The sequence below is a fragment of the Lygodium microphyllum genome, chromosome 5 (assembly GCF_053477565.2).
Source record: "Lygodium microphyllum isolate KBCC chromosome 5, Lygodium_microphyllum_v1.1.10, whole genome shotgun sequence".
Taxonomy (NCBI): Eukaryota; Viridiplantae; Streptophyta; class Polypodiopsida; order Schizaeales; family Lygodiaceae; genus Lygodium; species Lygodium microphyllum.
In genome coordinates, this window is record NC_141139.1 from 122,154,007 (window position 1) to 122,181,696 (window position 27,690).

The 27,690-nt window shown below is 39.5% G+C and overlaps 1 protein-coding gene across 3 annotated transcripts; it reads right to left on the minus strand.

Annotated features, from left to right (window-relative positions):
• Positions 1-11,208: 11,208 nt before the first annotated feature.
• Positions 11,209-26,709, minus strand: LOC148036354 (purine permease 3-like). 3 transcript variants are annotated; one of them, XM_087678340.1, is made up of 2 exons: positions 25,291-26,705; positions 11,209-12,148 (listed from the first exon to the last, which is right to left on the minus strand). In XM_087678340.1, exons 1-2 carry the CDS (start codon positions 26,162-26,164, stop codon positions 11,664-11,666), a joined length of 1,359 nt encoding a protein of 452 aa, XP_087534466.1. In that variant the 5' UTR covers positions 26,165-26,705; the 3' UTR covers positions 11,209-11,663. The 3 variants fall into 3 exon arrangements, with proteins under 3 accessions (XP_087534466.1, XP_087534467.1, XP_087534469.1); XM_087678341.1 differs by having other exon boundaries at positions 11,212-12,141; positions 25,287-26,704; XM_087678343.1 differs by lacking the exon at positions 11,209-12,148 and adding an exon at positions 23,791-24,089 and having other exon boundaries at positions 25,291-26,709.
• Positions 26,710-27,690: the final 981 nt, after the last annotated feature.

Consider the following 27,690-nt stretch of genomic DNA (forward strand, 5'->3'; position numbering starts at 1 on the left):
CAAAGACTCCATTGAGTGATCCAGTGGTATGCAGGTCTAGCAGGGTGAGATACCCTATTAAAAGATTTGGTTTTGAAGGTTATGCAGCTCACCATTATGCTTATATGGTGAAACTAGTTGAGGATGTTGAGCCCACATGTTTTGAGGAGGCTGTTGGTCATGCTCATTGGGATGCAGCAATGGATGAGGAGATGGCTGCATTAGAGGCCAATAAGACTTGGGATTTAGTATCATTGCCGAAGGGAAAGAAAGCTATTGGATGTAAGTGGGTTTATAAGATTAAGCACAATGGAGATGGTTCTATTAGCAGGTACAAAGCTAGGCTGGTTGCAAAAGGCTATGCCCAAACATATGGCATAGATTATGATGAAACCTTCAGTCCAGTTGCTAGGATGGCAACTGTCAGATGTGTGATTGCTTTGGCAGCAGCCAAAGGTTGGAGGTTGCAGCAAATGGATGTAAAGAATGCCTTCTTGCATGGTGATTTGCAGGAAGAAGTGTATATGGATCAACCAGCAAGTTATGAAGATTTAGAGCATCCCATGTATGTGTGCAGGTTGAAGAAGGCACTCTATGGGCTCAAGCAAGCACCTAGAGCATGGTCTGACAAGATCAGAGAGTATCTTGTCAATATTGGATTTTATGTTTCTGATGCTGATCACTCACTTTATGTGAGAAAGGGAGATGCACGTTTGGTCATCATAGTCATCTATGTGGATGACTTGATTATTACAGGTGATAGTGATAGTGGGATTGCTGAAGTCAAGGGCTGTTTGAAGATGAAGTTTGAGATGAAGGATTTAGGTGAGCTAAGGTACTTCCTTGGCATTGAGGTGATCAGATGTGATGATGGTATATGGCTGTCCCAAAGACAGTATGGCTTGGATATGTTGTCCAAGTATGGTATGACTGCATGCAAACCACTTTCAGTCCCGTTGGAGCAGAATGTAAAGCTGAGTGCTAATGTTGGGGATGAGATAGAAGACCCTACTATGTTCAGGAGGATAGTGGGGAGTTTGATTCTACATGACCATTACAAGGCCAGACTTGAGCTACGCTGTTGGTCTTGTGAGTCAGTTTATGCAAGTACCTAGAAAGCCACATTTGGATGCAGTCAGACGCATATTGAGATATGTGAAGTCCACATTACATTATGGACTTTTCTATGAGGCAGGTACAGATGTACAGGTGTTTGGATACACAGATGCAGATTGGGCTGGTAGTATGTCTGATAGAAGATCTACCAGCGGATACATGTTCTCTCTTGGTAGTGTAGCAGTTGCATGGAGTAGCAAAAAGCAATCTACAGTTGCTTTGTCGAGTACAGAGGCTGAGTATAGAGGTGCTGCTGTTGCAGCATGTGAGGTAGTATGGCTGCAAAAGCTATTGGCTGATTTGGATGTGCAGGTGGAAGGTCCAGTTGTCATTTATTGTGACAACATGAGCAGTATACAGTTGGCTAGGAACCCTGTGTTCCATGCCAGGACAAAACATATTGAGATACACTACCACTTTGTGAGAGAGAAGGTACTAGCAGGTGAGATTGACTTGGTGTATGTCAGCACACAGGATCAGATAGCTGACATCTTCACGAATGCATTGGGTTCTCTCTTCTTGTCTCTTGAGTGAGCTTCTCCTTGTGCATTCTGTGTGTGTTCGGCGCATCATCTTGAGCAACTCCCCCCACCACACAATTCTTGACAGAAAGGTCCATAAAACCTAGGTCCTTATTTAACAACAAGGTGTTTCTCAACACTTTGCAATCTTCTCTTTTCAATGTGTAACCATATATAATCACCAACATTGAAACTCATGGCTTATCTTTTCTTATTAGCTTGTTTAGTGCATGGTTGTTGGACTTTCGCAATTATGTATTTAACTTGAGAAAAAATAGTAGCATGTGTATTGGTAATATTATCAGTAGCTTTAACTTTATTCGACAATGGTGTAATAGGTGTAGGAAATCCATGTCCATAAATGATTTCAAAATGTGCTTTATGAGTAGCTGTGTGTGGTGTATTATTATATGCAAATTGAAGTAGATGCAAATGTGTATCCCATGTTTGTGCTTTTGAAATTGTGTATACACGCAAAAGATCTAGAGTTGTACTATTAGTAGGTTCTGTTTGCCCATTGGTTTCAGGATGGAATGCAGATGAGAAATCAATCTTAGTATCCAAATTAGCAAACAAAGTAGTCCAAAAATTATTACAAAATCTAGAATCACGATCACAAATAATAACTTTTGGTAAACCATGATTAGTGAAAACAGTCTTCAAAAACAATTGTGCAACTTGAGATGCAGTTAATGTTTTCTTGCATGGTAGAAAATATGCTTGTTTACTAAATCGATCTACTATAGTCCAAATCATATCATGATTAGCTTGTGTATTAGGCAAACCAGTTATAAAATCCATTGATATATGTTCCCATGGATGGACTGGATTTGGTAAAGGCATTAATAATGGCGTATTGCTTACCATGGTATCACTTGACTCTTTGGCAAATTAAACACTCAAAAACAAAGTTAGAAACATTAGATTCCATTTGCGGCCAATAAAAATCTTCAACCAATGTTCTTAAAGTGAAAATAATACCTCTATGAGGGGGACAATGAATTTCGTGCAACACAAATTATCTAAATTGAATAGTAACACACAATCTTTTCTCATAAAACATAAATCCATTAGAATAAGACAAAGAATCAATTGGAATCCAGTTATTACCGACTAATTTGTCATGATCAGCTTGAAAACTAGGGTCATGGTCATAGATATCCTTCATAGGAATAAGGAAATCAAAAGATAGAATGGAAATACTATTGATACTTGGTCTTCTACTCGAGGCATCGAGAACAATATTTTCTCTTCCTGGTTGATATTGAATAACTGGATAAAAACTCTGAATGAAAGTAGCCCATTTAATATGACGGTCAGAAATTTGTGGTTGACTAAGGAGATACTTGATACTTTGCTGGTTAGTTTTAATCATAAATTCGGATTCCATCAAATAGTGTCTCCATTGACATAAGGCTTGAACTACATCTAACAATTCTTTATCATAGGTTGAATACTTCAACTCAGAAGGTTTACGTTTACAACTAGAATAGGCTATTTGATGTGAATCTTGCATGAGGACAGCTCCTATTCCTGATTCACTAGCATCAATGACTACTAGGATGAATGGTTGATTAGAATCAGGTAATTGCAAGACAGGTGCATGTGTTAAAGTATGTTTCAACAAATCAAAAGACTTTTACTGGTTATCAGACCAACAATACACAACTTCTTTCTTTAACAATTTTGTCAAAGGCAATGCAAGTAATTAAAAATTTCTTACAAATTTTCTATAAAAGTTGGCAAGGCTTAAGAAAGAATGTAACTCGTGCACATTTTTAGGGATTGGCCAAATCAAAATTGTCTCTATATTTTTAGGATCAAAGCGAATACCATCAGAAGAAACAATGTGACCTAAGTATTCAATCTAGGTTTGGAAAAATTCACTCTTGTCAAGGTTAGCATACAATTGATTCTCTTTCAAAGTCGTAAAAATTTTAGGTGTATCCAAGCGTACTTGATGATATTCAGATTTGGGATCTATCTTGCTAAAAACATTGTCCCCTTGTAGTTTATCCATGAGGTCGTCTTCCCTAGGGATCAGATATCTATTTATAATAGTGATTTTGTTTAGGGCACAATAGTCAATGCACATTCTATAGGTATTATCATTTTTTCTTAGCTAATAGGACAAGTGCACCAAAAGAATAACTACTGGGCCTAATGAGTCCTTGGTTCAACACTTCCTCAATTTGTGTTTGGATTTCTTTTTGTTCAATCTGATTGTGTTTATATGATGCTTTACATGGCGGTTGAGAACCTAGGATTAAGTCTATTTTATGGTCTTCAAGACGTGTAGGTGGTAAATCAGAGCAAAAAATCTTTAAATTATGAAAGAAATTGTGCATGCCTAGGATGCATTTAATTTTCCTTAGCTTCAATTTCATTCACCCATACTAAATATGATTTACTATCTTTTCTCAATGCACGTTTAGCTTGTGCATGACTAAGCAGTGAAAAATTATCAAATGTGTGAAATCCATGTAATGTGATTTGGTTTTCGTTAAGATAAATTTTCATGGAATGTGTGGAATAATCTATGTCAAGGTTATATTTGTGACGCCAAGGCATTCCTAAAATAATATCACTAGCTTGCAAAGGCACAACCAAGAAATTTCTAAGCTCAACATAATCACCAATTTTAATCTCTAAATCATGCATTTCTTGTGCACCATTGTATCTAGTGCCTAAGAAAGCAGCCTATATGCGATAATGAGTTGGAATAGTAGATAAATTAAATTATTTTACCAAATTTTCAAAAATAAAAATCATGCGTGCTTGCAACATCATGCAAAACAATCTTTTCTACTTGACCATGCACAAAACATTTCATTGTTAATAATGAATGAGGATTTGGTATACTTGGTAAAGTATCTGAAGCATCGTCAATATCATCATCATCTTTAGTGAAGTATGGCATATCTTCATGGTTCTCATCTCATCAGTTGCTCCCAAGTGATTGATTTGAATAGCTTGCTTCTTGGACTGACAGTTCACTCTTAAGTGTCCAGGTTGATGACACTTGTAGCAAACCATAGACTTTGCTTTGGAGACATTGTTGGTATGGGCTGGAAGTTTGGGTATATTGGGATTTGACTAGAGGGAAGGCTTAGGGTTTAAATTTGTATTTGATGGTAAAGCAAGAGGTCGAGTCCAGGGTTTACGAAAAGAAGAATGAGCAAATCGATTTTGTTTAAATCTTTGGAAGTTAGAATTGAATTGCTTTGTACAAAAGTTACCATTAATCGAAAATTGTTGCGTCTGCTTTTCTCATCCATGAATTTTATCCTCCGCATCATGCGTTAAAGAAATCGCACTGTTGTTGTATAATTTTCTTCTTCATCTTCTTAGCCTTTCATAAGCTAGTTTGCTCTTGTTGTTCCCTTTCTTCTTCTTTCTCACTCAATGTCCTTTCACTAGATTGCACCTCTTATTCCTCGTGAGGTGGAAACCTACTTGGTGTTTCATCCACCCCTTCTCCTCCTTCTTCTTGCCCTTGTCCCAAGGCTTCCCTAATGATCACGGTGAGGACCCCTCCGAATCCAATGGTTGCATCCTTTTAAGATGAGGCTTTCCTTTTAGCTTTGGTGGTGAGAGAATCTCCTCCGACAGTCTATCCTCCCATTGCTAAGGCTTTTGATGAGGTCTCAATGGTCTTTCTCACAAAACCATTGAGGTTCACTTCATCCAGCAACCTTGCTGCGACGCTCTCTAGCAGGGGGATGCTGATGTGGCTCATGATGGTGTTGTATCTTTGACTAGAAAACAACACGTGCACCATTTTGGCTTGGAGTTGGATTTCGAGGTCAGGGATATCCGCTAAGCTGATGCCGTCATTGGTGTGGACTTTTACCTTGTCCATTCCTAGCAACACATATACATCTGTTTTTGGCTTCCTCTCTACTTTGTTTGCCAAGCCTAATGCATTTTCCACTAGCTCTGTGGTCAATTCAATCTGCACCTGACGAGTTCCCTCTCCCTCATGCATAGTTACGGTGCCGCAGTTCCTGTGGAAAGTCTTCGGGAACTTTGCACAGTGGAAATAGTCCATCCCTTTGCTTACTACTTCCACGTATTTCTGTAGATTGCATTGCTCGATGATCTGCCTCATGGCCCGCTTTTCAACGACCACATCTTCTAGGAACTTGAACTGGTTGAAGGCTCGTATTTCCACCGAAAGCCCATATTTTTCTTGCTCTTCCTCTGAAAAAGGTAATTGCCAGCCTTTTCTTGGCCTGCCATGATGGGGGCCTGTCATGAAGCCACATTCACCATTAGTGTTTTTCAGAATAATCACAAGCAACAAGAGATGACTACATACTTGGTGAACTTAAATGCTTGAGTGTAGAAGTAGGCTTTTTCCTCCCAGTGGTCTATTGATTTCAAATTTTATTGTCAATTCCTCATTCACAAGCTGCTTTGTCCTACCATTGAGGTCCCACATGTGTGATTTTCCTTTATGGTTTTTCTTATGTATTTGGTTTGATTCACCTTATCTCCCCCTCTGTGAATTGATAAGAATCCTTCCTAGGATTAAAGGGCTAGAGGATGAAGGGCGTTCAGTATATAATCTTAGTGCTTTACCTTCAGATGAGCAAGGCGTAGAAATTCGGATTATATTACTCAAAATTAGCATAGCTATCCATGTCGAAAGGGCGGATGCCTATGTGTGTAATGTAAGTGAGGACATCAAGCAAGAAGTCAGCGGAGTCCACTCGACTAGCAACATGCAACTCCTCCTTAGTGAGGATGTGATCTAAATAAGGATGTCCCTCAATGTGTTATTCTAGGTGTCAGTTACGAATGGAAGTCCACACCCTACAAGAAAGTTGGAGCGACATAGGTTGGGTCATATTTAGATGCCTTGATTGCGCGTCGATGTTCAACGTTGGTCATTATTTGGCATCCCTCTGGCTCCCATTATAGGCGTAAAGCATACCATTACCACAAGAAGGAGGAGTCATGGTCGGTAAGCTGTTTCAACTTCTCGAGTTCTTAGTTTGTGGCCATGATTGTATTCTTTCTATATGACGTAATGATACGTTGCATGATTGCTTGCTCCTAGGATATCTCAGTTGCAATTAACTCCTGAGTTGCTTCAAGAGCCTTAATGAATACAAATTATGGCTCCTCCCAAGAGCAAGGGAGTGTTCGTACTTTCGCTGCTATAGGTTCTTCCAAGAGGCCTAAGTCTAGTTGATCGTAGCTTTTAGCCAAGGTCATGAAAGTAGCATCCAAGCATCAGAAGTAAGAAACCAAGTCATCCCCCATATTTCCAGCTAAGTCCGTGGCCAAGGAAAAAATTGATCATCGCTCATAAGAGGATTGAAGGCCGGTGGGTGGTTGAGGCTTGACAAGACTAAAGAGTTCAGCAACTAATGGTCGTAGCTGGGTTTGCTCTTTAGGTTGTTGGAGCTTGGCCTCATGTTTGGTGGGTTTGGTGGTAGCTACAGTTGTCATGCTCCTAGATGCATAATTTAAGATTTGAGGGGCATCATCAACCCTAGAACCAGGCATTTTGTTAGTAGCAGGCTACAATTTTGGACAAGAGATTGGTTTAAGCCCTGCGCTGAGCTAGGCCTTGGAGGTTCTATGGACTTAGTGGTGTGAGTCTCTTATTTTGTGAGTGTCTCTGCCATGATGTTTTGTGTGGTCAAGCTTGAGGGTGGAGTTTGTGTAGGGTCTTTGGTTGCTTTGGTTTTAGGCAGCCAAATCCACGTATTACCTGCATAGTAGCCTTGCGCTTGCAATAAGGCCTTGGGGACCCATTGTGGCTTGATCGTATGTTGGTGTTTATAGTTTCATCTTGGCATCCTAGATTTCATTTTTAGATCATTAGCCTGGTGAGGACATGGGTTGCTATTCCTAGGTGTTTTTCTATGTCTAGGTACCCATTTGAATTGGGGTTCATGGGCTTCAGCATTGGTTCCAATGGGTTGTTGGCATCGAGGCCTGGTAGGTTGCGACGAGCCACGACCCCCCTCCTTAGTCTTGATGGTGGATTCCTCTATCGGTGGCTTCATGGTCTTGGAAAGAGTCGCGCCACCCTTGCTAAAAGTTGTAACAAGGAGAACATTGCCCACGGCTAGGTAGATATGCGGTGACTAATAGTCGACATTGCAACGAGCTTGCTTCTTGAAAGTTCATCCTAACAGCAATTCTGTGCCTGCATTCTTAGTGTTAGGAAACACATAGAAGATTATCAGCACGCTTTCAAACTCGATAAAAACTGTAACTTTGCACTTTCCTAATAGTGTTTAGGATTGGCCTCCATAAGGGGTGATATTAGCATTAGTGGGTTGCAATTGTGGGTTCCCAATGGTCATGAGTCGAGATATTAAAATCATCTCCTTCATCGATCAATGTGTTGATGGTGCATGTGTGTTTAGTAGTGACCGTCATGTGTAGGTAAGTTGGTGGTACTACTTCCTCATCCTCACCGTCCACCTTAGTAATAGTGGCTACTCATACGTGGACAAGGGGTGCAAGAATTGGGGGCTCATGCAATGGGTGCATGGGAGGAAAATACTTCTTTATGCGGCTACCATTGAAGAAGTATATGCCCTCTCTCTCTAGGGTTTTGAGTTCTACATTGCCAATTCGGCTGTTGGTTCCAACCTTAAAAGATCCTAGCCCCCGAAACTTCAGTTTTTGCTTATGTCCTTTGATTGAGTATAGTAGTACTAAGTCACCTTGTTCGAAGCTGCGTTGCTGCTTAACATGTCAAACCAGCTTTTGTGTCTTGCCTTCTCACATGTGAGTGAATGGGTGGCTAGAAGCTGGTTTTTCGTTAAGCGTTCAAATTCAATCAAGCATTCTGTCCATGCCCCCTTCCCATCCCATCTTTCTTGAAGGGCTATTCTGAGGCTTGGTAGTACAAAGAATTCCAAGGGAAGGAATAGGGTACAACCCGGATGGGTACATTCACATCTAGTGTGAAGGGGCAAACCCCTTTCCTAGACCTTTGGAGGTCACTATGATAGTGATATGATGAACATGACCCACATACTTGCTATAGGAGGATAAAAAGATGTCACAGAGGGTTGGATCTTCAAGAATGAGTGATAATGCCTTGGCCACAAAATCATACAAGCTATCCTTACAAATAACGTCTAACTGTAGGAGAAACAAGTATTCCCTAGACACCAAGGGAACATATTGTGTGTTGGGGAGCAATTCAAATTACACACACACACACACCCCAAGACACACAAAGCAATGCTTGTGAAATAGAAGACAAAACATTGATAAGATCTCCATAAAGGATGAAGCATAGACGACACAATAGACAACTCCTAGGAAATCCACAACCTATGGAGAAAACCAGACATGACCTATGCACTTATGCAATCGATAGCTTTGTCAAATGCATACAATCAAGCACCCTATACCCTGTCATCAAACATGCAACATAAAGAAAATTACAAGCACACCACATCCTTGACAACATCGATGTGACCCCACATCCTTGACAACATCGATGTGACCCCAACAAAAACTTGAGAGACTAGAAAAACCAATATAACAAAACATACAACTATGCTACCACATCCTTGACAACATCGATGTGAACCCAACAAAAACTTGATGACTAGAAGAACCAACCTAACCAAACATACAATTGTGCTACCAACAAAGAGAAGGACTACTATGGGGTTCTTTTGATGCATATGGGACCATTGATTTATGTTTTAAGGGCTCATGAGTTGTAGTTTTCTCTTTTGCATTTTGATGAGAAATGTGTACGATGTTGCTTTAGTATCTTGTGGTTTGTTATTGAGAGACAATCTTGTGGGAATATTTGATGGACTTGAATAATGATGCAAGTCTATTGAAGATGGTATGTGGGGAATTTTTTTTGACTCTTGATAGGGTATTCAAGAAGTATGGTTTTCATGTTATAGTGCTTAGGAGTTTTGGATAGTTATGGATGGGCTATAGAATCATTATGGGGAGATACTTTATGTTTTGAGTTTTCTAAACAATGATTTATGATTGAGCTAGAAGGTGTACCCTTTCTTGTCTTGATATTTAGTGTTGTGCTAAGCTTATTCATGATGTGCTACGAGAAAAATATTTTGTCATGATGATGAATATTTTATCAAACAAATGTATGCCCCTTACATCGTCTTGTGATGCTGTCCTAAAATATAAGAGTATGTGTAAGTGTGTCTATGAGATTTTGAGTGGTTGAGTTGTGTTGTTGCATATTGTGATGGTTATGAGTCTACTATGATTAATGTACACTCCTAGACAATGTTGGAAGGGTTCATGCTTTGTTTTTGAGAAGAGAGTTATCTAGGTTACATTGCTACTTTGGAAGGTGTGGTTTGAACATATTTCTGCACAAATATAGAGAGAAAGGGAGGATGTGAGAAGTACCCCATTTGCGCTTTACTCATGAGCGAAGGGCATAGATGCTATGAGGTTTTGATAGAGGATGAGTTGAAGAGGATTGACTTGTTGAAGACCACATGTGCCATCAAATTCCTTTGCATAATTTGTGGCTATTGTTGGTCATTGTGCATGAGTTCAAGCCAATTGACCCTAGTGTTAAAGTCACAAATCCTTACTTGTGCTTATTTGTGTCTCAACCATGTGTGATAGAGAGCATTTCCTTTATTTGCCACCACTTAGGTATAAAGTGTAACATTCTTTATGAGGAAAATTGCTTGTGCGTAACATTTTTTATAACCCTTAATAAGATACGTATTGAACATTATATAACAAAAAATAAGGATGGATAAAACTATTGTAATGTATCAACTGTAATTGAGAAAGACTTTTATTTTCTAGCATAAGACTTGATGCATATGGTTATCGTTCTTTTTTTGTAGCACAAGACTTGATGCATATGGTAATCATCCATTTTTTCTACAAATAATTATTGTCTTGGTAATGCCACATTTTTTCCATGCCCTATAGCAATAAATACACATGGTAGCATATAATGCTTTCCAAATATCTCAAAGGATAATGTATCTAATATGGGTAGCTATTCAATAAGCTAGGTAGCTTATAGCTATATATCTTACAAAGAAGCTCCATAATGTTGCATGAACTAACTTTGTCTATTTAGTGTAACATGAGGCATACTAGAACTTGGCAAATGTGTTTATAATTTACAACTTCTATTAATACATTGTTACTGCATTCTTTTTCATTAAAAGTCCAAGTTCTTTGAGCAAATTTAAAGTATGAATGTAATGCATGATATCAAGGTTTACTTCATGCTATTATGCATTTCCGAGTTGTTTGAACAACTTGATAGCTTGTAGTTGCAAGGTCTTTCAAGTGCTACAAGGACTTATACAAGTATCATAATGAATGAGTGGATTGGTGTGTAGCTACTCAACTAAAGAGTAACATAAATCTAACTTTATGGAATTATTAATTGTCATAATATTCTATCTCTTCTTTTGTTGTATAACAATTTACTACAAACATAGGTTATCAATTATAATATTACACTTGAGAATATATAGGAGAACCAAGAGAAGCATGATACATGGCAAACTTCATAATGTGCTTGGATAACTTGTCACACTAGTATCATGGATTAGTATCAAAATCTTTTATAAAAGATGAAGATGACAATAGCATTAGCAATGGATTGCTTTGTGGCTTTAAAAAAATCCTATATTTCCATGATGTGTGAGCTTTTGATAACCAGTCATTTGCTTGGATGAATCTAATAAGGTACTCCATAGCTAAAATAATCTACAAAACAAAGCACATATTAAACTTTAACTAGTTTTTAGAATTGACAAGTTAGTTTTTCTAGTACTTGTAAGGGAATATCAGGAGATCTCCTAAGGGAAAACATGCAAGTGACCCGAAAGGTTTGAATCTTGTTTTGGAATGATGTATGATATGGATTATACACATTGCAGCGTGTTACTGCAGTAGACCTCGTGGATGAGGCATAGCCAGACGTGCGCTAGAAAACGTGATACGTGTTTTGTCCGAGGAAGAAAATGAGGACAATAAAGTACAAATATAGGTCTCTAATTAATCAAGGTTGTTGAGAGAGAAGGCATGCTTTTGCTAGCCAGAGTTAGTAGGAGAAGCTGAAATGAGCTCGATGGTTCCGTCGTCTGTGTCGACTGTGTACTGTTGGGTACTTGTCTGCGAGTCCAAGAAGCAGCCATAGATGTAAGACATGAAGCCCCAGATGGCCAAGAATGTGGAGACGCCCTTGATGGCACTGAAAGAGTCGTGAAAGAAGAAGACGGCCAAGATGGGGACGAGGGGGAGGGTGGCGGTGGTAAAGAGGGAGGAAAGGAGGGAGGAGGAGAGGGAGGTGACGCCGAAGACGCCCAGGAAGAAGGCTTGCCAACCGAGGGCCGACACGAGGAGGGTGGCCACGTAGGCCCCGCGGCCCGCATCGAAGTGTCGATACTCAGCCTGCATGTTGGAGAAGCTGTTGGTAGCAGCCATGCCCACCATGGCGAACGCGGTCGCCACTACAGAGGCGCCCAGCTGCAAGTAGATCACTACCATGAACGACACGGAGCCGCCCTGTCTGCCTGCTGCAAAAAACAATCCCTAGTATTTGCCACCTGGCTATTTTTTTATTGCAATTATTTGCCACTATCGTTCATACTTCATCCTCTTAGAAAAGAAGGAAATTTGTTGTAGCACAAAGTTATTTAAAAAATTAAAAAATATTTAAATCCTCAATTGGCTACTTTTAACTTAAGTAACAACAACATTGTTGTGGCTGTTCTTATTATTACTTTGCTGACCTAAAATGAATTTTCAAAAAACAATAGTTCACACGTCAAACTTTGCGTAGAAAATGGTAATAAAGGAGATTCATGTTTGTAACCAAGATTCCTAGCCTCCATCAATAGTACTAGAGGAGAACGTTCATGACCAATACTCCCATCCTTCATAAAACTTTGAAGATGAGGATGAGGAATTGGTGGATTGTTCCCAATTTACTAATAATTATCTAATTATGAATTTTGATTGAGAAATCAATAACGATGACTTGAATAGTGCTTCCAAGGGTGGAAAGTCCTAGACATGATGATTAGATCAGGTCTATAATAATTCTCCCATCACATTGCAATGGCTCAAATCATGATCCTTACACAAGATTTTCTAGAGGGGATGTTGAACCACTCCAACCCAAGATAAGGTTCCAATCTCGAAGACTTGAGAGGGACTTTCCAACCCCTAGTTGATATGGGTTTAGGCCATAGATCTATCAAGTCTATAGAAGTATCTTAGAACACCTTGATCAATGGATATGGAGGGATCAAAAACGTTTCATCAAAAGCTAGCAACATTCTTTATTCATCATTGTAGTTTAGGAAGTGATGGAACATGCTCAAGACACCAAGGAAGCCTATTTCTTTTTCAAGATTGGTTCTGATAAAGCCTAGACTTGAGAGTGACTTTGTCTTCGGATCCATAATTGATATGGGTTTAGGAAAGAATTTTATCAAGTCTCTAGGATTCCATTTTGGAAATGTGCGTGGAGCTTTGTGAATCAAAGCTTCTAACTTTATGGTTAAATCCCACAAAACTAGCAATAAAAGACTCATTGATGCCCTAATCCCCCCTTTGCTAGCAATTTGAATAAGGTTGCATGAAGATTGAATAAGGTAAGGGCTTTATGCTCTTAGGTATTGCCATGGCTTCATGGTTATTGAAAAACAAAGATGCTAGCGGATTATGACCAAGTTGAGAAAGAGATAGACTATTCAAAAGGTTTTCAAGGTAACTTGGTTTGCTAGAGTATTAAATTAGATTGTGATCCTTGCATTACCTCTCTTGTTGGAGAACTCCAAACACTAATCTCAAGGAATTGGAGAGCCTTTGATGAAACTTCTTTTGGATAGGGGATGCAAATAGAACTAGAATCCTTGAGGTGGCTTGGACAACTTGTACTCCCCACCCATCACACACACAAAAACAAAGAGGGCTTCAGACTCTCCAACTTCAAATTGCTAGCAAACAAATCAGCAGCCAAAATAGTTACTAGGAAGAGGCTTTCTCAACCTTTGGATCCTTATTACTTGAAAGTACCATATCAACATTGTCAAATACACTTTCAATTCGCTTCTCTTTTCATGTATATCTGTGATATATGATGGCCTCTTGTGTCCAAACTTCAAATATCTATTGTGAATGGAATCATTGAAATTCTTCTAAGCTATCCTTTGCATGCATCAAATCAAGAAATCTATGTATGAGAACTTGTGTTATGATGTATTGAAGAAGATTGAATTCATTCTATTCTCACTTCTCCCTTTTATGCCAATATATGTAATCGATTGAATATGAAACCCATGCATTCTTTTTGCTCCATGTATTAATCTTGAGATGAGTACTCAACATCATCTTAAGCTCCCATCTTGCTAAGCGTCCCTGTGGTGGCGAGCGACTTCCACGAACTCCTGTGCGTATTATTACGTGCGACAACATGTGTTCAAAGGATATTAGAAATACCCTTTCTTTACATACTATAAGGCTATAAAATGACCTCTTTTACTCTACTAAACTTACAGATTTTTTTCCAAATTATAATTATAAAATAAATTTTGTAAATGTTACTAACTAAAATACCATTTCTTTTGAACTTATGTGGTATCTTACATATTCTATAAGGTGCACCCCTCTGGCTTAGATGACTTTGTGGTGGTATATCCACATGATATACTAGTATTTTCTAAGAGTCAACAAATATACAAGCATCATGTAAAGATTGTTCTTAGTAAGGTATGAAAAATAAGATTGTATACAAAACTTGAAAAATGCCCTTTTCACCATATAGAAGTTGAGTTTCTTGGGCATGACATTTCTACAAAGGGGATTTATATGGACCTAAAAAAATTTTAGACCATCCTTAAGTGGAAGATAGTAACTATCATAGGATATTCAATGCTTCATGAGATTTTCCAATGTTATAGAATGTTTGTTGATTACTCCAAGATTCCTACTCTAACCAATTTAATGGAAAACAATAAGTTTGTCTAGAATCAAGAGTTAGAGGAAGCTTTTTGAACTCTCAATATATCCTTGACATTGACACTAGTCCTTATTGATGTAGATCCAACTAAAGCCTTCATGTTGAAGATAAATGCTTGAGATTTCGCAATGGAAGATGTCCTGTTCCAATTTGGTAACAATAGTCAAGTGCATCTTGTAGCTTTCCGATTTTGGAACCTCTCAAGTGCAAAAATTGATTACGAAAACCGTGATAAAGAGCTTCTAGTGGTTATTTATTGAATCAAGATGTGGTGCCATCTATTTGAAGAGGCCTCTCACAAAATTATTATGTATACTAATCACAAGAATTTGGGTTATTTCATGACCTCTCATGTCTTGAATCATTGCCACACCAGATGGAATGGCTTCTTCTTGATATTTGACTTCATTATCCTTACAAATCAGGACCGGTGTCGAAGGGGTTTTTGTCAAAAGGTCGAATCCACCGGGGATCAGAAGTAAAAGGAAGTAGAGATAGGAGATGGAAGAGAAGATAGAGAATACCCAAGTGGTAAACACGACAAAAACAAATTACAATGAATTGAATCAATATGTATTGAAAGAACCTGGAATCTTTGCACTACTCAAAAGCAATCTCCAGGCATTAGTTCTCCTGGAGCTCCTTCATAGACCAGAAACATGGATCAGAAAATCAGCTCTTTCTGTGCTGCCCGAAACCCAAATCTGATGGCTCCGTTGGCTTTGAAAGGGGGGTAAAACAGTATGATACTTGGTCACGAATCTCCCACATCACTCCTTCTTTCAGTTCAATCTGTAGTTTTCAACCTGTTTACAACGATCGCGATGCGTGCGATTTCATTAATCTGTCTTTTCTATGATAAATCTCCTAACTAGCTGAAAAAGCAACTAGCTTTTTTACATGCCATCCTAATCTAGAATATTTTTCTAACTTTTTCAGATTTTTACAATAAATAATATAAAAAATAGACTAAAATTATCCAAAAATCTAATATTTTTAGATAATCTGTGTAACTCACACTAGTACTAATGGCTCAGATCACATTAACTCTCTAGATCAATAAAGAAGTCGGATGATGATGCATTCCATACTTTTTCACAGTATGTCCTCATAACATCACAACATCCACCCCCTCTGAACCTGCACATCCTCCGGTATGTGCCAAAATCCTAGTTGTCACCGGATTCTGAGTCCTCATCCTCTGCAACCATATCCTTTGCTTCTTCATCTTCCATATCTTCCTAGCTAGCCCCTGTATCATGGCCACTATTTTCTTCCAATTCTGGCAACTCATAGGTAGTAGATTCCCGCCTTTTGAATAATTTGATTCTTTTCCCTGCTACCGGAAGTTTTATGGATGTCCCATCTAGCTCATTTAATGCATAAGTAGCATTATCAAACACCTGTCTTACCACATAGGGTCCCATCTTTTGGAAACTTTACGCATGCCACTATGCTAGTTATCTAAACTGCTATCATAAACCAATACCCAATCCCCATCTTGTATGGTTCTTGGCCTCAGTCTATGTCTTTTGTCAAACCGTTTCTTGTTCTGTATCCTTGCTGCCCTTAACTTTGCAGTTGTTGCCTCTATGTCTTCTGACTTTCTTTCCAACTGTCTAATGCGTAAGGCCAACAACTCCTCTCGATTCAACTCCTCCTCCCAAGGTAACACACTCCATGTGACTGTCATCTCTTCTATCGGTATGATAGATTTTTGACCATACATCAATTCTGCAGGTATATATCCTGTAGTAATAGCACTATGAGTTATTCTGTCAGCCCACAAAGCATAAGGGAGCAATCGTGGCCATCTTTTATCTTCTCTCCACATGCTTTTTCCAATGCCTTCACAATAGGTAGATGACCTCTTTCACTTTTTCCATTTCCTTCAGGGTTATAGGCTAAAGTTAAAGCAAGCTTTATCCCCAACCGTGCAAAGAAATCATGAGCTTCATCTACATCCAACTCACACCTATCTGTTGTAATTTTTTCCACACAACCATATCAACAAAAGATCTCTTCTAAGAGAAAAGTACATACGGCATTTGTCGTCTTAGTACGTAGAGCTCTCCCTTCCACTTGATTAGTCAAGTCTTCACGAGCAAATACAAGATACCTCATTTTGCAAAGACCTGTAGGCATTGTGACCAAATACACCACCCACTTAAAATGAAGAGACAATGGATATGTGGGTTGCAATCCATCCCAATGTCTCACAGTTGAATGCATTTGACATGTCGTACATGTTTCCACAAAGTGAGCAACATCCTTATACATACCCTGTCGCCAATATCTTTCTTTGATCTTTGTAAAAGTACCCCAAACACCTCTATGACCAACCCACAAACTTTCAGGAAATTCTTGCATTACTTTTACTTGTGAAGCTTTGTCACCCAAAACTCGTAATGGCATACCCTGTTTCTTTTTAGCATGTTTCCATAAGTATCCATCTTTTTAAAAAAATCCATAGGCTTTCCTCTTGATCTTCTTAAACTCCTCATCTGACCATTCATCTCTCTTTGTTAATGTACTGAGATATTAACCAATTCTCAGCCACTCTCCTGCATAATTGTCTTCCAAAAACACTTCTACACAAGATGCAATACATCTAAAGTGTCTTCTCTTTGTTGTCCAAGCTTTTGTTAATGCTATAGCAACACCTTGCATTGCTAAATTCACTCTTGCAATATCATTTTCAGCCATAAGAAAGTCATATTCTTCCTCCTCATCCATCATCCCATTTTCATTCTCATAGCGTATTCGAGATAACATGTCTACCACTAGGTTATCTCTTCCTGCAATATGCTGAAATTCAGGGTTCAAAGATTTGATCTATACAATCCACCGTGAGCACCCATAAAATACTCCTTATCACATTTAAGGGCTGTCACAATTTCCTATAATTCTCTTTTTACCTGTGGATATCTTCTCTGTCGTTCAGTCAATACTTTTGCACCAAAGCGAATTGCATATCTTTTCCCTTCCTCATCATCTTGCCCAATTGCCTATCCAATCCCGATTGGGCTTGTATCAATAGTAATAATGATAGCCTTTCCATGTGAATAGTCAGCCTTTCTCAATGTAGGAGCAGATTTTAAGAGTTGCTTCAATTTCTTCATTGCTTTCTGATGCTTCCTTTCCCAATGAAAATTTTGACCTTTCCTTAGAAGCTGATAAAGAGCATTGGCTACATGTGCAAAGTGAGGAATCCATATCAAATAGAACACACATGCACCCAAGAATCTACGCACCTCCGATACATTCGTGCATACATCTCGCATTCTATCAATCCCATCTATTTTTGTTGGTGATGGCCTTCGCCCATAAGGCCCACACATATGCCCAACAATCAAAACCTCTTCAACTCCAAAGACAAAATTTTGTCTAGAAAGATTTAAATGCACCTCTTCTAGACGTGTCAAAATCCTCTCACAATCCACAATATGGTATGCAACAAACTGTATACATCCATGAGCATACATCTCTTCATTCTTTTCATCCACTGTACACCCTTTGATTGGAACATCATCCAAGAAGGGCATAGTCAATTGTGGTATAAAATCCATGAGTACCCTATTCATAGCATTTTTCATGTGTGCCACTAAGTTTGTTGCACCCTGTGGGAGATTACACATCCGTACTAACCCCAAAGGAGTCTTCATGGTTGTGATATCCTTGCTTTCAATTGCAAGCTGAAACTGATTATAAACCGAGTAAAGATCACCCAAAGAATAGATCGCTCTGCCTGCAAAAACCTTTGCAAATTCATCAACCATAGGACCTGCACCCACATTTCTTATGGTCACTTTATTGACCGGTTGCATGTCTTGAATAAATATCAAAGCCCCATTCTTTTTGGGCACAATAAACCAATGATTTGAGTACGGGGCTGAAGAAGGCTCCAAGATCTTCATGCGAATATTTTCATTTAGCAAATCCATCAACTTTGGCAAGTAAGCTTTAGGCACTGGAATAGGCCTCAAGTTTCATGGTACATGTGGCACAATAAATATGGCCATAGGAGAGACAACATTTGGATCCACATAACCTATTTCACTTGGCTAAAATGGAAATTCCTTCTCATGTCTAGCCAACATTTGCATAAAATAGTCTTTCTCAGTAGGCAAAATAAACCCTTCTGCACCAACTTTCAATTCTTGTAATGTTTCAGATGTAAACTGATGACCTATATCTTTAGGATCCCATAAGCTTGGCTGTCTTGACACTTTTTCTCCTTCCTGCTGAGCAAATAATGCTATAACATCATACATATCCAAAGAACATATTGACAACACTCTGTTTTCAGCCTCATTTTCTGCATGTGTAGTTGCTGAAATTTTAGCCATAGTGTCAATAATATTCAGCCCATAAAATATGCCTGAAATGCCATCATTTTTAGCTAACAATCCCAATGCTTTCAGTTTCTTAGTAGCCCATTTCATAGATATGCGTTCAGCCCTATACATAGCTTCCATAGGCTAAACCAACATGAACTGTTTGCTGTAAACTGAGAATTACCAATAGTAAATACATGCTTCATTTCATCAAGAGGTGAGTACACCCTTTGAATAGCACTACTGTAGCCTCGCATTACAGCAATGCTTAATGAAAATTCAGGTCTTTGAATTCTCTTGCATTTGGAACCAAAGGAGACTCTTGAAGCGTATCATGATTTCTAGGATGATTAACACAAATAGTAAGAAATTGGACTGGTTTTCTCCCATCCTTGCTTCTGACTCTTGCATAAGCAGAACCATCATCAAGCACCTTTGTTTCCATATGCACACTTGTAATATAGGGCTGTCCCAAAATCACTGCATATGAGGAATTATCTTGCACAAAGAAGTGTTGCTCTTCATGTACATCACCAATCATCACTTTTACATTAGGACATGCATCATCGAGCTCCCCTGAAGAATTATTTGCAGCCCTCATATGCCAACCATGATTAGTGTCCATAGGCCATGTACCATTTTCATACAATCCCTGCTTAATGACATTTATCTCAGACCCATGGTCAAGTAAAGCAACACAAGGAGTTTCACATTCTCCTATTTTCACTACCGTTTCAGTGGTAGCTCTAGCCCAATGATTTCTTGTGTAGTGACTTCGAGGAATAAATCCTAGATTCTCTTCTCCATATTGTTGCATTTTCCTTAATCCACCATGCATATTGCTACAAGACAATGCATTTTCAGCCACTTTCTTCTCTTTTCCACATGCTGTCCATTGATTAGTAGCATCCTGCATAGACAATCCTGTACTTACTTCATGCTTATATTCAGCCCGAATACCCAACAAACCAGTTTCCTCTTCAAATTGCAGCAATGCACTAGTGGTATCACCAAGAAACTGATGCTTCCTTTTAATTATGTCAATGATCTCATCATGAAATTCTCGCTTGGAAATGCTAAGCACCTCTCCCAAGGTAAATTCCACCGGACTGTTTAAGATCCGTTCTTTAAGATCCTTCTTAAGATCTGTGGCTATCTCAATGTTAGATTGTAACTTATATCCTGGCTGCTTGCCCATCTTTTTTCCCTCTTGTTTGTTATCTTGTTTTTTCTCCTGACTAACCTCTTCCATAACATGCTCGGAAGGTGGCTGATTTGCAGCTTTAGGCTGATCCATACTTCTTCTTGTCATTCTTTTAGATGTCCCTGCAATATTTTCATCTCTTTTTTGTTTTTCTTCCACAAGTACATTCGTGTTTTGTACCTTTGCTAAATATGCATACATTGAATATGCATCTACCGATGGTTCCCAACCAGTTATGCCACGAATGTCTTGCCCTGCATGAGACATTTCACTATCAGTGAGCTTTCTCTTTTCAGCTGCATGTAAAGCATGTGTCCATATGTCAACCTTTGGACCAACCATCACTTGGCCATGCATTCTATCCAACTGTAGACCAAGAGTAGAAGCATGTACCGCCGCATAAGCATTTCAGACAGCCAAGTCTTCTAACAACTTCTACATACCTCCCTTTCCAAAATTCAAAGCAAGAGGCAATCCTATTTCTTATGCATGGATCTTTCCATCTTTCCAAAAGATAAGCTGTCATGCCAAGGCCTCCAAATAGGCAGCACAATCCTTTCTCTCGTACTGCAAACTATCACATCACATACATCTTTTTCCAAGTTTAGGGGCTGCTACCCGTCCTCTTTCCTCTTGTCCTTTTTCATCCAATTTTGCAACCTTCAATTGAAGATCCCGCATCCCTTTGACCAATTTATCCAAGACATCTTTCCTAACAGAGGAAACAATAGTATGCACAGTCATAGGGTTAGCCATAGAAGCGAGTGGCTTACTGGATACTTCAACGGTTTTGCCCGTAACAGTGGGCAAGCTAGAGGCATGCAATCTTTCTCTTCTTCTATGCTTCTTCACAAGCGCAGCAATAGCTTCCTTGACATGTCTCCACTCTGTTTTCAAACCTGTCTCTGTAGTCTGATCCTCCAGCAAATCATCAAGCTTCTCTTGAAGCTCAGGATCAGCTACCTGTAGAAACAATTCAAATTTCTGACTTGCAAGAGCTTGTTGTTCTGCGAGATCCAACTGCTCAAATCGACTTTCAAATTCTCTTAACAATTTTGTAGCCACAAGACCCTTATTGGGTTGTATAACTCACTCCTGAAAAGTCTTGCGTGTAATCAAACTAGTGTCCTCAATGTAAAATTTTTCTCTAAGTGTCTTCTTGAAGGCTACCCAGTCTGCATCCAGCAAGTATAATTCAGAAATCCGTGCTTTCAATTCATGAACAGTAACATGTACAAAATACTAGCTCCATGCAGATTGAGCCACTCCAAAGAATTCCATCTTCTGAGTATAGATATGTACATATGCAGTACGTTCCTGCCATTGAATAACTTCACCTCACGCTCAACTGCTTGCAAAGCATTCATCACAACACTTTCTGTTTGAGCTGAAGCTTGCATCACCTGTTGTTGTTGTTGTACCTGCATAAGCATATTCATATTTTGCACCAACTATTGCAAAACATCACTAGAGAATGTATTCGAAGATTCTCCCATCTTGTCTTTCCTTCTTCTGACGACCTTTCACGTCGGGTTCACCAATGTCGAAGGGGTTTTCGTCGAAAGGTCAAATCCACCGAGGATCAGAAGTAGAAGGAAGTAGAGGTAGGAGATGGAAGAGAAGATAGAGAATACCCAAGTGGTAAACATGACAAAAACAAATCACAATGAATAGAATCAATATGTATTGAAAGAACTTGGAATCTTCGCCCTACTTAGAAGCAATCTCCAGGCATTACTTCTCCTGGAGCTCCTTCGTAGACCAAAAACGTGGATCAAAAAATCAGCTCTTTCTCTACTACCCGGAACCCAAATCTGATGGCTCCCTTAGGGGAAGAAAGTGTAAAAAATGGGAAATTTACAAAAAGAACTAACCCATGGTTAAGTCACTAAAGATAATTCCATACAAATCCAAGGGGTTGACGATCACAAGGGGGAAAGAGTAATCAAACATTGGCTACATGATTCATAGCTAATCCCTAACATTCCATGCCTACATGAGGTCAAAACATCTCATAACATGTTAAGTAGAATAACAACTCTATCTCCAAGTAACCTCGAGGAAGTCACTCATAAATATATGTATGCATCATGTGGGTTCAACACAAGGAATGCTTGAAATACCAATTTTACACATTTTTTACACATAGAAGGGTGCTATATAAATGGATCATGATGGAATAGAAAATGGGTGCATTTTATTCAAAATAAATTCACATATAAGGGTATCTATAAATAGGTCTTGAACACATGTGATGTACAGGGTATATATATACTATACCCTTGAGCTAGGAACATGCATTGCACTTACAAAGCACAAACTTAGGGCTAGTGAAGCCCTAATATGAATAAGCTATAGACGGTTTTGACTAATTTAGAAATTTACCAAAAAAACATGTTGGCAACACATGGGATGCTATGCAAATCAAATTAGAGAAAGATTTTCTTATGGTATCACTGAATTTAGTTATTAATGCAACAAGTAAAGTAAGTTTATGCTTTGATGTACTTAATCTTCGGTCTTAGGTTGTGGTTGTTGGTGACTTTAACATGGTAGAAGGTGTTTAACAAGATTCCTTAGAAAAGGTCAAATAATAAATGGAAGAGAAAGAGACATTTGGTTAAGATACACAACATTACCTATTTTAGTTAATGTAAGCCAAGAGATGGACACTTGAGCAAATAATTAAAAAAGATCCTAGTTAAGGAAGGAAAGAATAACCAATACTATATTTCAGTAGGTTTGTTGATCTCAAGTTTTGTTAATTGTAGGTGTAAATCACTCAAGAACATCATGATGTTTAATCACTTCTCAATACCGCTAACACTTTCTAATATTTAAAGCAATAGGATGACCTCATATAGACCCAAGCCTATTCAAGATTCTCAATGTTAGACAAAGCATTAAGAAGTGGGTGGGTGGGGAAAATAGATAGACCCTCTAAAGAGATGTTTTCCATCACCATAAGTGGGTGGGCAGGGAAAATAGATAGACCCTCCATAGAGATGTTTTCCATCATTTGAGAAAAGAAAGAGATGCATCATTCCTTTGCTCACTAAAAGGGATGGCACTAAAGCCATGGACAATGCTAAAAACTTGTATACTACCAATGATTTCTGATAATGTTTCTTGTACACACCTTCGTCTCTTAACCTAGAAGTTACTATATGATGTGCTTTGATAGCTAGAGTTATAAGGAAGATAGTCCTTGAATCCTTGGCTAAAACCTTGAATCCTAGGATATCTAGATTTAGAAGGAAGATAGTCCCTATATCCTTGGCTAAAATCCTAGATAGTCACCTATTTGAGACAAAGACCCATTACACTATAGACTCCCTAGAAATGCCAAAAGGTATAGACTTGGATCAATTACCCAATGATTGATCACATAATGAATTCAAAGAAATCCTAGCTCATACCATCTTAAAGGTTTGGAAAGAATCTTTGGAATTTTGGACCCTCATTGGGAGCATCGATGAAGGACTAATAAAACTCATACACTAGAGAGAAGAAAAATGACTATTGAATGACTAGAGACCCATAGCCTACCCTACATCAGGATATAAAATCTTCACCAAGCCTTAGGTGAGAATATGCTTGCTACATTTGGATGGCTAGGTTAAGAAGGGACAAAAAGGATTTATAAAGGGAAAATACATCTTGGACTCCATTAGCACTTTTGGAAGGCTTTGAACATGCATAAAGGCCTAATCATGATTTTGATCTTCCAATCTTTGCATGATGTGGGACTAGGGTTGCAATATATTAAATATGTTGGTGTTTCGTTTGGAAATGCAAGTGCTAAAGTAGCTACAAACATTGGAATCACTCATTTGTTTCCATGAAATAGGTCAATAAGGTACATATGCCCACTAGCCCCAGTTTTATATGCAATTGCAGTTGATACCTTAGCTTGGCTAGTGAAGGATGATGTTCGAAAAGGTAATCTCCTGCAAGGCATCAATTTACAAGGTAATCATAAAGACATTAAATCGGTTCGCCAAATTGATGACACATTGTTGAGGACATAAATGACATAGTTAAGAGTGATCCACTTTCTATAAATTACTTTTGAGATTGTCTTCATAATTTTCATAAGATTTTGAATTTCACTATTACGTAGCCAAAAAAGGCATCAAGTCACAAGTTAAGGCCCCTTAAATGGATTAAAAAAGTTGAAAGCAGGGCCAAGAAGTTCCTATGGTTAGGTGATGGGAGGAGGATGGCGATAAGTTAAAGAGCTAGTTGGAACATTCTTAATTTGCTACAAGTCCTATTTCTATCATATCATTTCTCTACATTGTACTAGAGAGAATTATTGTTAGGGAAAATCCATGGGCTTCCCCCTACCTTATGGAGTTGGATCAAAAGCTATTATCTCTAGCACATATGATCACTTCATAGAAATACAAGACTTTTTTGCAATGAAAACATTGACCATGATTGTGGTTGTAAATCAATGGTTGTTAGAGAGGAGTAGATGGGAGCAATACAATCTAGCATCACAACAACTAGAACAAGGGGAAAGAGAAGCAAGTTCTTTTGGGAGAATTTGCTATCCTACACAAGAAGCAAAAATGTTAGATGCTATGGCCTTACTCCTAGATGTACTATAGTCCACAGTTAACATTGGAAAATCGAATGGTGTGTAGTAAAGAAATTCATCACAACTACCCTAGCCCCTAGAACTTTGAATGCATAAGAATAGTAGAAGCCTATTTTCTTTTGTTAGCTCTATTTGACATTTATAAGTTGTGGACTACGCTTTTCCATATAAAAAGTAATATATGGTACCGCACCCCCCTTGTCCCAACCCCTTCCCCAAATTTTAACTTTTTTTAACTCTGATCATTTTATAATTTCAAATACAAGTCATGTGTAGGCCTTTAGACCTTTTTAGATGTCAAATAAGTTCATGTGAAGACTTGTTAGGTGTCAAATAAGGGTTCACTCATGTGTAGGCCTTTAGACCTTTTTTGATGTCAAATAAGTTCATGTGAAGACTTGTTAGGTGTCAAATAAGAGTTCAGCTTGATAGGTGCGGCTTGCTTGTTGGCATGGAGTCTAGACCATTTAGATTCTACAAAAATCACCTGAACATTTATGTTTGAAACACATAAAGATGCTAGGAGGGTCACGTGCAGAACATGCCTGGTTTGCGCGGGTTGCTGATGTGGGCGTAGGCCAGCTCGGTGAGAGAGAGCATGAAGCCGTACAGCGCGGAGGCGAGCAAGGTAGTGACGAAGCCGATGGCGTACTGGCGGGTAGTGGTGTGAGGGGGCCGGTCGCCGCTGGACTGCAGGCCCAGGAGCACAGCGCTGGTGGTGACGATTACGGCGGCGTTGACGGCCCAGCCGGTGAGGGGGCGCCGTTGGAGGGCGTAGGACGAGGCAATGTTGAAGGCCAGCGGGGTCGCGTACAGAAGGGTGTTGGTGGAGACCGGCAGATACGACAGCCCCCATGAGAACAGCAGGTTGTCCGCCCCCATCGCCAGGCCAATCACCAGCGACCACATCAGCAGGCGCCTCCGCGCCACGTCGCCCGCGCCAGCTGACATAGCGCCGCCAGCTGCGTCTGTCCTGCCGCTATTATAACCTGCCGCCACCAAGATAGCCGCCGGGATGATCAGCACCGGGCACGCAGCTGTCTGCAGCCACGTGTAGATCCACCTGTCGCCGCCTCCGTGGACGAAATAGAAGCGGCCCGACAGCGCCCCGGCCGCGCCGCCCACCAGGCCTCCCGTCGCGCTTGTCGCCATCAGCACCCAGTACCATAACACAGGCTTCCCAAACCACACCATCCCCCTCTCCTCCGTCTTCCCTCTCTCCGATATCGACCTTATAATACCGCCGCCTCCATTCTCGTAGTCAGATCTGGAAGGACTACAGCTTCTTCCAGCTGCCTGGGTTCCTTGTCCCCCTACGTATACAGTCAGCTTGCCTTCTATATTGATGGCGGCACTGTTGCAGCTGCTCCCATCGACTGCTCTGGAGGAACCTACTGCCATCGCCTTTAGTCCTTCCATTCAGTACCTTAACATCAATGGAAGGGAACGAGAAGCAAGCCCTCCACAAGTCTCCTGCTCAATCCCAAGACGATGAAGTTCTCCTCGTAGTGCTATCATATGGACTCATGTGTAAAAACTGCTACCTCTGCTACGTATGAGGCTCGGGAAGGAAGCCGCCTGATCCATATGAGGCTAAAAATTTAGCAAGCGAATCGCTTGTCTTCCGCTAATCACAGATGACGAAGGCCTCCACATGCTGTATGATCAGCTCGGATTAATTAGCAAGGACTTGATGATCTTTTATCTAATTGGTCCATCTCGGATCTAACTACTCGCGATGAATATGTGATTACGCAAGCCTTCTACTTAGAAATCAGCACAGCAGATGCCGACACTAGTCCGAAAACTCAAATAGCAAGCCTTGATCTCTCATGTATGCCCGTTAAGCTTTTCTGCCTTTAATGATACTAGCAGATAGCCCCGATGTCACGGTGACCAGCAGAAGGCAAGTGATCATACTGTAACTCCTGATCATGACATCCAACAAGACATGGATCAACCAAAAGGATAAGCGGTACATACTACAGAATCGTGCTAAGGCACGAGTCCACAACCATTTTACCTTTTCAAAGGCATGCGCATTACCTTCTTGAAAGCCGTCTAAACTTTAAATTAGCTATAAGCGCCTTTTACCTCTTTGCATGACAATAACAAACAACACCTCGATGATTGTCGGTGTCGGTCTAATTAACCATGATGGTGATAATTATTAATTGTCATCTCGCTTTATCCAGCCATACTGGCAGTGATAAAATGTAACATATGTCAAAAGGCGACAGTTTTTCCCAAGGGTGTTTTCTCACGTGAGTGGGAAATTGTGTTCCCAAAGAATCTAACTACTGGACCCTCCCGAGTCCCCTCTCCTGGCAGGTCTAACTCAAACAATCATTTTTGCCTTTCCTTGTACTCTTGATGCCCTTTACTTTTTCCCAATGAAGGCGTTAAATTGTAAATGAAGCAAAAGTAGAATTTACAAAGCAAGGGATCTAAAAACGTTTTGGGGGGGATGGAATAGAATAGAACAAACGTAACCAAACAGTAAATATCCCACCATAGTCTCCACACCCAATTCCATCGCGGGAACTAAATATTCCCCTTGATGGAACTAAGTATCTTTGCCACATGGCCACCATGTAAGATGGTGCATCCTCGAGTTTGTAGCCACATGTGGTGCAAGGTAACATATCCCCTAGTTTGATTCCCAATTAAGAATGCTACAAAAATTGCAACCTACTCTTCCACATGAGTCAAACCTCGACTTTCACCCAATAGGTACACCCCTCAACTTTGGTTCATTACCTGCTTTCATGATGGTAAGTTGTGATGCTCTTCCCACCAATACTAACAATGGAGAAGCCATGTGTTTAAGTTATTTTGTTATTCTCTCCTATTGTGACTTCCCAAATCTACCTCTCGAAGCACGTTGGAACCTCAACAACCATGGAGGAATACATGAGGAAGAAAGAAGCAATATATCTTCCTCC

Coding starts and splice junctions, on each gene's coding strand:
- LOC148036354 (XM_087678340.1), bottom strand. CDS start 26,164: ATGGAAGGACTAAAGGCGATGGCAGTAGGTTCCTCCAGAGCAGTCGAT. Junction 12,149..25,290: donor CAGCAACCCGCGCAAACCAG/GCATGTTCTGCA, acceptor TGTTTTTTGCAG/CAGGCAGACAGGGCGGCTCC.